Raw genomic sequence first — 10,690 nt, forward strand, 5'->3', positions numbered from 1 at the left:
TTTAAAACTCTCCAAATATTCATATTGTAGATATCATTTTAGTAATATTACATCTTGGAGTAATTAAACATAAAAAGGAATAACTATTTGCATTATAATTCCTTACAAACTTTTAGCTAATTAACTCTAAAATCCATTAATGAAAGTTTTATGAATGAAGACTCCAAGCCAGAAATTTATAACCTCAGTAAAGGAGTCTTTTTTCCCCCTAAAACAATGTTGTCAATACATTAAAAAAAAAACTAATAGAAATTACCTAATATGCACTTCTAAACAGGAGAGTCCAAATTAAGCATTTCACAATATATAATTAACACAAGTTTTAATAGATGTTCCGCAATGGTTATTGAGCAAAATATTTGATCTTTTTTCCTTAAATGATCCCATAGTTATTCCAATTCCCTGACAGCCTGGCAATCCACCAAAGAACAATGCCCTTCCCCCACTCCTGCCATCCCCACTATCAGTGCCACTTCTCCCCCACACTCACTTTTGAATTTGTGGTGTTGACAGACCAGAAAGGCTTTTGGCTGCCTGTTTTGTGGTTCAAACCACACTGTATCTGCTTAGCCAGGCTTAAGTCATTATTCGGAATCTCCCAACCAGAAAACACAAAACCCCTTATTTCCCATCTAAAACTGTACACTAAAGGTTAGGAGATGGCCATTGCAAATTGCTTTTACAGAGACATGCAAGCTAGGACAGAAACAATAACTCAAACACTAACTCTTGCATAATTAACTGAAAATGTCTACACAGATTAACAATAACTCTTTGAAAGATGCAGCATATACAATATCAAACTGCTAAACTGTGGAACACCCTCTACTCTAGCTTCCAAAGATACCATTTTAAAAAATTTCATTAATGATCCAAACAAGGGATTAACTTTTTACTAAAAAAACTCAAAGGTTTAGCTCAAGAATAATGAATACTGATATTCATTCACAATTATACTGAGAAATAAGACCAACCAAAAAAACCAGCCCCAACATAATTTTCTCCAATAGTTGAAATTAGAAACATTTTTAAAAATTAACATTCAAGATAAAACAACAATAAAACCAATGATTTGCATTTTATTTGCATTTAAATAGATTGACAAAAGTAAATGAAACTTATTGATGCCTAAAGATGTTTCTGAAAAGCCAAAAACTTTTTCCTTCTTTCTTTATACTCCTAAGTTTAAAAATGCACAAAGAATTTTTAGTTTTTTTGTTATTTGATCAAATTAATATTAAAATAAATAGTGAAAAACATCATAAAACCATTATAATAGCAATGAAATTTAAAAATCTCAGATATCGGAATATAAGGCAAAAAATGATGTACTTACAATAGATATGCTGTCCCTGATTGTAACTTTGCCCCTTCCCAAAAGCAGTCCAAAGGTGTGATGATTAAACAAGGATAAAGGTATTCTATTATCTGTCAAAACCAATAAGGAACACACCATATATTTAGATTAAAACATACCAGTGAGCACATAGTTTCTGAGAGTAGAAAGATATTTTTAAAAACAAATAGCAAATATACCTGATCCATATAACCTGTTTCTGTGATAAGCTCTCCTGATTTGTAACATAAGTGTTCCAATTTCCACTGTCTGTAAACATAAAAACATGACCTGTTATTTAATATTTTAATAAAACAATAGTTTAAAAAATTAACTCCTAACCTTAATAAAGCATTATCAAATTGATAATCAGATTCACAAGGATGTCACAGGAGATAATTTTCCTTAAAATGAGGTTTATTGCTGACTTTATGGAATTGCCCAGCTTCTACTTAGCAATCAATAAGTCTTTAGTATTTATAAACCAACTTTTTATGGGGATACAAGGACAAAAAAAAATTCCTACTCAAGGCACGAATTCTACCTATTCTAGCTATTCAAACCTTACTTATTCTTCAAGGCTCAGAATAATCCTATTTTTTCTGTGATACCAGCTGAAAGTGATTATTTCTTTGAACAGTATTATTCATTTTTCATTAACATTTAGTTATATCATTATTTGTGCTTATGTGTCATCTTTCTCCAACTAAAAAGATTCTATAAAAGCAAGGACCATAGCTCATATTTCTTTCCATTCTTCACAGAGCCCAGCAATATCTTCAATAGACTATTACTATTCAATGATTATTTATTGATTGGTGGAATCTTAATTAAATCTTTTGAAGAAAAGCTTAGCTATGTTTATCTTATGGAAATGCATTTTCATAGTCATAATCTCTATACTATTATTTCCAAAGATATAAACACCTAATTTCTTCTGTCTCTGTCTGAAATTCTAAGCTATAGTCCTTGAAGCAAATGGAATATCATATTCTTTGTTAGGAGTCCTACCACTGTTCTGGATGATGAAAAGTGCCTTTTTCTTCCTGCTATGAAAAGGCACATGAGACACTGAGCTTGTTTACAGGTTAAAGATAGGTTCATTTACTTATAAAGAAAACCATATAAAGTAAATCCTAGAAGAAAGTGAGTACTTTGAGAACAGAGTTGATGTTACTTTTGTCATTCCATCTCCAGCACCTAGGACAGTACCTTGCATACAGGCATTTCATAAATGTTTGTTTTATTTGAATCATCTTCACATACTTCCTTTTCTAAATTTTTAAAAGGTCCTCTGAACCAATTCTAAAAATTAAAATTTAGTTAATTCTTCTATTGTAGAAACTATATATATTCATCTACAATCATTAATCCTAAAATACCTTGCAAGTACCTTACATTTAAATTTTTCCTTTATTCTTTTCAAATAACTTCCATCATATTATCTGATTTCAATCTTATGTTAACCCAGACAATAAAATGTCCATTTTTACATATTAGAAAACTGAGATATAGGAGTGATTAAGTCATTTGCTTAAGGTCAAACAATGGTAGAGAAAGAACTACAAATACAACTTCACTGTCCTTTCCAGTGTAAGTCATATTCCTTTTCTGTTCACCTTCAAACCCCTAGTCCAGCTCTCATAGAATTTGGCCAAGACTCTTAATTTTACTTTGCTTCCTTTTCTACCTTTTAAATTAAGAAAATGATATTTGTTCCTCCCTCTGTCATAATGCACTTGAATTTCTGAATAGAAAAGGCAATCAGTATTCTTACTATATTTCACTAACTAATTGAATTTGTATTGTACAAATAGCCAATTTTAACAACTCAGAAGGAAAAAGTCTAATTTTAATAAATTTCATATTTTCTCCAAACTTCATATATTTCTTTTACTTGTGCAAAATATTTATTCTACTTATATCATCACAGACTGATATTTTTAAAGCATAAATTCTTCTTGGCTTAAATACCCTGAATTATAGGTCTGATTTCACTACATAATGAATTTAACCCATTTTTGCTTTGTGCCCGACAGGGCTGACAATATAGAAAGATTGTCTGGTTTATAACTGAGTCTGAAGACAATTCCAAATGGAAGTTTCAAGAGGGTATGAGGAGTGATAATATCCTTGAGTAAATAAGAATGATGCTCTGAAAAGATGTCTACTTGGATATCCAAGCATATTTCTGATATGTGCTTTTGGTATTAAATCAGTATTAATTCACCTAATAATTTGGAAGTTTGAATTGAAGTTCTTTCTTTGCCATTGTATGACCTTGAATCAGGAGGATAGGAATTCAAATCCAGCCTCAGGCACTTAGTAGCTGTATGACCCTGGGCAAGTTAATCAACCCCAACTGCCTCATAAAAAGCTTCAAACAACAACAGTAGCAACCCCTACAGATAGTATGGTCCACAAGGTTACAATGAGTCAGACATGACTGAACAATAAATTTGTTTTCAAAGACATCAAGAAGTTATCTCAAACTTCTAAATCATCTAGTCAACAATGGTTCATAAGCACTAACTTTACTTAAATTCTGAAAAACAGTGATTCCTCCCACAGTATGAGAAACTCCCAGTATGAGAATCTTCTTCAATTCATATTGCAACAACTCTATAATTCAATGGATAACTTGCCCGGGGTTTTAGCTAATAACTTTAAGTGTAGAATTTGAACCTGGGTCATTCAAATTCGATATCCAACCCTCTATCCTGCTATGTCCTGCTGTCTTCCCTAACCATATACATCAGCTTTATTTGCTAAGATATTAATCAGTTTTTTCCAACTTGGCTTACCTGTTATACATATATACATGTACCCTGCTGGCCTGTAGTGCAGAGTCAAGGTGCTGTTTGAGTGCCTCTACTGTAAGAACATTGGCACCATCTTCTTGTGGTGTCTGGATCATGAGCTGAGGATTAAACATAGCCTCTTCTCCAATCTTCTGACGTGTATAATTTAACTCCCGGCTTACTCGTCCACCAACTGATAAAGAATTAAGGTTTCCGTTAACAGTATAAAAGTATGCTGGATTCTTATTGTAGTTATATGGCAATGATAACTTTATTTTATATTTCTTTATTCTTTATTCTTCTTGGTCAGCAATTTCATGGTACACACACACACACACACACACACACACACACACACAAAAAAAAAAACAAAAACCCAGTCATTTGTATATAACCTGTGTAAACAAATTCCATTTACCAGTAAATTCATATGTACAAAAAACTTCTATTGAATCATATTAACAATTGCCCCAATTGTAGTAAAATAAATACCAAAGTATATCAGAACTTGTTAGATACATGCATTTGTCTACATTTTAACTAATATGCCAGATGAAGACATCATTTAAGGGGGAGGGTAAAATTTGAGAAACCTTTTCCTCACAGACTAGACCAAATATTTCTATATTACAATTTCTTACACTTGTATAAACAGTCTGTTCCAAATGCTCATTTCAAGATAAATGGATTTGATTTACACTCTTCTCCTAAATAATTTGGCAAAAGTAACAGAGAAATGTTTTTCTTCAATAAAGAAAGGAAGGACAACTTGCTAATGAGTATCCTGACTCCAGTTGCAAAGTGTAAAGAATATGGTTAACTTAGATCCACATGGAGAAGTTCCCAATAAACAGAATGCCTATGGCCAATACCTCTTGTCATTAAAGTAACTAATCTTTCAATGACTTTGGCAACAGCTAGGCATTATTAAAATACAAGCACATGAACCTTTAAATGCTGGAACTACTGCTTGAAATATAATAATTTGATCTTGGAAATAATAATTTTTGCTTCCAAATTTGGTCCTGCATTAAGCCATGTACATAATGGTCCCACCATTATGGCTGAGGGTTAGGACAAATATACAAATAATACAAAAATACAAAAATTGTCTATCTGATTAAAGACTCAGGTGATGGGTTTTGTAAAGTCTCAAGAGCTACACTGGAGAGAGTTAAACAGAATATAAAAATGGTATAGAAAAATCTCACAGGACTCTCACAAACTTCAGTAGGATATGATAAACTGTAGCAAAGTAACAAGTATGTTCTCTGAAATAGGACTCAAAAACCATGCCTACGGAACTACTTTATAAAAAATCAAGTACCTTTACATTACTAAAAGCCCATCTCCCACCATTGCCCATAATTTTTTTCTAAAAGTTTAACATTAACTGATAATTCTTATGGATATTTATATATCATAGTAAGGTTTGCAAAGTGATTTATAAGCATTGTATTCACTACCCTCAACAGTCCTGTGAAGGAATTTGTTTTTATTGGTAAGAGACAGACCTGCACTTTCACTACTTCAGGGGACTCCAGGTAGAAAACTCCCTCTACCCCAAAAAACCCCTCAACCTTTAAGCAATTTATAATTTTGAAGAATTGCCCGGGGCAACTGGTATGGAGATTAAAGGACTTGTTCAAAACTAGTATGTGTCTGAGGCAGGATTTGAATTTATATAGTCCTGATTTTGCAGCTGGATTTCTATCTCTTATTCACTATACCACACTGCTTCTATTACAAGTATTTTCACTGCCATTTTGCAGATGAAGAAAATGAGGATCAGATTACGTTTAAAATTTGTGCTTGCAAACTCTGGGATTAAAATTGGGTTATGTTTTCGAAGGGGTAGTGGTAAACAAATTCTTTGTAGGTACCTTGGAGTTGATACCGGGTTCTCACAGGCTATGCTTGCAAAATTCAAGTTCTGGCAAGGTCAGCATAGATTTCTATACATGGACATGGTGATGAGTTGCGTGTCTCCTCATCCAAAAACCAAAGTAGGTGAGTTAAAAAATGTTCATCACCAGGTTGGTGCAGTATGATAAATTTGGGGCCTCAGAAAATTATGAAGACCATCTTGTCAGTTGGAAAAAGATTATGATCTGTTTTGTTGAGCTAAGTACCAAAAGCAAAAACATCACAGGTCGTTGAAATTGTAAAATAAGCATTATATATCACAATGTCCAAATGTGATAGGAATTATGTAAAAAGAATGGTTTTTAACCCTGAGTAGCTAATAGTCTAATAGGGGATAAGTCAAATATGACTATATGCTAAAAATTTAAAAATACTTTTAAAATGCAACATAAAATTGAAAGAAATTTAAAATAGTGATAACTTGGAACTCACCTGCTTCCCCAAAATTATTAATCAGAGGTAGCTAAGTGGCACAGTGGATAGAACCCCAGGCCTGGAATTAGAAAGATTTGGATTCGAATCTACTCTTATTACACAACTACCTTTGTAGTACCTAGGCAAATCACTTAATTCCTGTTTGCCTCAGTTTCCTCATTTATAAAATGAGGATTAATAATAGCACCTACCTCCTAGGGTTATTGTGAAGATCAATTGAGATAATATCTGTAACAGGGTTAGCACAATGCCTGTAAAAAATAGTGTTACAGATCATGTATATATATCTTTTGACCTAGTGATACCACTACTAAGACTACATTCCCAAAAAATCAAAGAGAAAAGGGATCCATATGCACATATAAGCAAAAGATTACAGTCACATTTTGTGATTTTAAAGGACTGGAGTTATGTTTTATACCTAATTCCTTTGCAGCCTCAAGAACTAGAGCCAAAAGGGATCTTCATCAATTGGTTAATGGTTAACAAAATATGTCATGTGAATGTAATGGAACACTAGAAATCTGGGAAGGCATATCAACTGATGCAGAGTGTAGTAGGCAGAACCAGAACAATTTATACAATAACAACACTGTAAAATTGTTTGAAATATTCTCTTTTGTCTACTTGTGTATACCAAAAGTTTAGCACAGTGTCTGGCACATAGTAGATACTTTTAAAATGTTTATAGGTTGAGTGAAGAGTAAATTGTAAACATGAGGGACAGGCAGTATATGGAGACAGGAAGCAGAGTGGTATGTCTATTATATGAAGTAGAGATAAAGAAGAGTAGTTTGAGAACATGATAGTTTCTGGAGAGTTTTCAATTTCTTATTTTTAGGATGGGAAGATTTAGGGATATATATATATATATATATATGTATATATATATATATATATGAAGTAAAGGAGGAATCAATAGATTGATAGGCACTGAAGATTAGCAAGCGGTAGAGAGGAGGGATGATTCATAATGAAGAAACAGGGCACAAGGTTACAATTGACTCATGAGATTCATAACCCAAAGATCATAAACTGTAATTTTTAGCTGCAGATGATAATTTTGGCTAACAAGCAAGTTACCATATCCAATCACCTCCTAAAACTTATATAGCTGCAATCTGTGTTCATTAAATGTTATAGAGTTTGCTTATTTTTTATTATTCTCTTTCTTCTTCCATAGACCAAATTCATGTAGGACTGCAGTCATGATAATTCTGAACATGATCATATAATAATGATTATTCCTATTTTCATAATTTCTATGAGTATACTTCTTCTAATTCTTCATACAGACTTAAATTTTATTTTGCTTTTGGAATCGGAATTTAGAATTGATTTAATCAGAATTATTTTAATTCTTCCATTATTGGGATAGCAGATAACTTCAATTATAGTTTCAGTAAGGGAATGATGGTAACCAATGCTATATTATGATTATGTATAAAAGTAGTAAATAATTGTAAAAACTAATAGAATTTAATAGAAATTCCATAATACTGACAATGGTTTGTATTGCATTTTTGAGAACAAAATCACAAAATTCTGTTAATTATTTTGGCCTGGGATTTTCTGAAATGATGCCATTATTTTAATACTAGAATTTTATTCCAGAAATTACAGTGTGATTTCTTGATACACTTGAGAGAGTGTAATCTCTTGAAGAGATTAATTTTAAATAATTTACATTTACAACCAAACGCATTGATATATACATACATATATATATGTAGGAAATGGCCTAATTGAAATGATTTCAACTAAAATCAACCAGTATTCTCTAACAACTTTTTTTTTTCCTTTACCAATGCCAACTAGGATAATTCCTTCAACAATATTTCAGAAACATATAAAGCCAATCACTTGCAACTATCTTATTTAGGTATTATCAAAATGAATATTTATTAAAGTATTGCCCTCTTCATTCATAAGTAGCAAGGATTTTGCTTTTGTATAAGTCCTACTTTATCTCATTTCAATTGAAATTATAATTTCATAAAATTTGGAAGAACATCTTTCCCTTTTTCCTCTCCCTATTTACTTTTCAAAGTTAAAACTCATACCTTTGGGGAAAAAAATTTAAAAATACCAGTAGTGTACCTTCATGTTATTCTTCACACCCATTTCCATTCATTCATTAAACAAGATACAGCAAACAAGTATTAAATGTTTATTATGTGCCATGTATATTTTACCTCTTCCACTTTCTAATTCACAATCATTTCCTGTTTCTATTAAAATAAAACAGGAACAAACCATAGCCAACCTATCCAATAAAAGATATAGGCTTAAATTACATCATGCGATACATACAACTGACAATTCAGGTGGAAAAAGTGAGTACATATACTCAGTAAATTTTATTTTCTACATAAGATGTAATGAAGCTTCTACAACATAAAATACTATAAGGGAGGAAAATGTCAGCATAAAAAGAAACTCTAAAACTATGCTCTAAAGATATTCCTATGGTAATTGAAAAATAAAACCAGGGCAATTTTGGAAGGGGAAAACCAACCTCCTTAATGTTGGCATTCCATTGTCTCGTATGAGCCAGCCTAAAGGAGGGTAGAAGGTAATTAAGAGTTCAAAAATTCCATGGAAAGTCCAGTCTTCTCCTCTAGATCTACTAGCCTTTGTTCTTTTGATCATCTGTGACTTCTTCTTACATTGAATTCTTTAGGAAAAACAAAGTATCATTACACCTATCTTCTACTCTCAGCAAAGTTGGTTCTTCAGCGTGTCCTCTACCTCACTATCCCAAGTCAAGGAGAAGGCTGGTACTTCAAGCATCAAAGTTCAAACCCATAAATTCTTAGGCCCAAATTTCCTGCATCCAATGTCTTTTAAAGATCCCCTATATTCTATAGTTCAGGACTACTCTAAACCACAAGGAGACAGTTGCATCAACTAACAAAAGAAATGGAAGATGGTTTTGTTCTCCTGAGATGTTCTTTTAAATTGATATTATCATCAAAACCTAACAGGATTTATTTTAAGATTGCATTGTTTGATAATGACTGGTATTGTCTGATAAACTATGAGTAGATAGATTCAATCAAGTACCTTAAAAAAAGCAATCTATTAAGTTAGACAGCATCTAAAATTCCCCCAAAAGATCAATATTGAATGGGGTAAACAAATTATTCCCCCATTTGTAAGTGTGACTTAAGAAAATGGCATATTTGCATGAAGGGAAAGACTGATATTTTCTTTCTGGACTATACCAGTTGAAGGAAGCAAAAGGACATTCTTTTAGGATGACCAAATAAAGGTAGGTGAGAGATATGAATAACTACTGAAAACTTTAAAATGCATATAATCTTTACATCAGACCTGGTGACATTTAATCAGTCATTCATAGCTTGCTTAAAACTTCTCTTGAATAAGGAGAAGGAATCTAAGGATTATATAATAGTACCTAGGTATGTTTCATACAGAATATTTCCTTTGTAGCCTCAGTCTTTTCTTCTTCAATACTATGATGCCCTGATGAATTTGGATGAAGTCTTATCATTTGGGTTTATGGTGATTAACACTGCCAGTTCTAAAAAGAGAGAAGATAGCTACCAAATTTGTTTTCAAAAATTCACTTTTATGGAAGACCAGGAAGAACAATAAGGGAGGCCAGATGAATTAGACACTTAAAAGGCCCTGAATTCTAAGTACTTTCCTAGTATTCAACTTTAAGGTTGAATGCTAGAACATTGCTTAAATTTACTGCCTTAATTTCTACCAATTCTGAAATACAAATCCATAGTCTGACAACCTAATAGAAAAACCCTAGAGGGGCATAAACCAAAGAGAATTTAACTTCATATGGAAGCTTCCATTTTGTCTTTCTCAAGAGCAAAAGACTCAATGAAAATATAACAAAATAAAAACAAATCAACCACTGAAAATCACTAGGCAAACACTACAAATAACAGATCACAGGAAAATAAGAGGAATGATGAACATGGACAGCATGAAACAGAGTACAGTTTCCTGACAAAACATATTCTTCTTTCAAGGGATCCCTACCAGCTGCTTGCTGTACCATCTGTTATTGCTTGGGCAGCTTCCTATTGAATGGCTCTACACTAAAGCAGGACTGCTCTCACTGTCGGACACAATCAGGTCAGGTCAGCATTCCCCCAGCACCGAACCTGCTGCCTGTCACAGCTCCCCCCCATCTCGATATTTCTTACAT

General features: G+C 32.6%; 1 protein-coding gene across 2 annotated transcripts in view; it reads right to left on the reverse strand.

Moving 5' to 3' along the window:
• The window catches only part of PTCH1 (patched 1), an 85,912-nt gene that overhangs the window by 45,478 nt on the left and 29,744 nt on the right, over positions 1-10,690 (reverse strand). For both annotated transcript variants that reach the window (XM_074281685.1, XM_074281684.1), the window contains exons 3-5: positions 4,141-4,330; positions 1,537-1,606; positions 1,337-1,428 (exon numbers count right to left, since the gene is read on the reverse strand). In XM_074281685.1, the coding sequence (XP_074137786.1) occupies positions 1,337-1,428; positions 1,537-1,606; positions 4,141-4,330 (352 nt within the window). The remainder of the gene's footprint in view (positions 1-1,336; positions 1,429-1,536; positions 1,607-4,140; positions 4,331-10,690) is intronic.

This window comes from Sminthopsis crassicaudata, chromosome 1, assembly GCF_048593235.1.
Source record: "Sminthopsis crassicaudata isolate SCR6 chromosome 1, ASM4859323v1, whole genome shotgun sequence".
In the NCBI taxonomy this organism is placed as follows: Eukaryota; Metazoa; Chordata; class Mammalia; order Dasyuromorphia; family Dasyuridae; genus Sminthopsis; species Sminthopsis crassicaudata.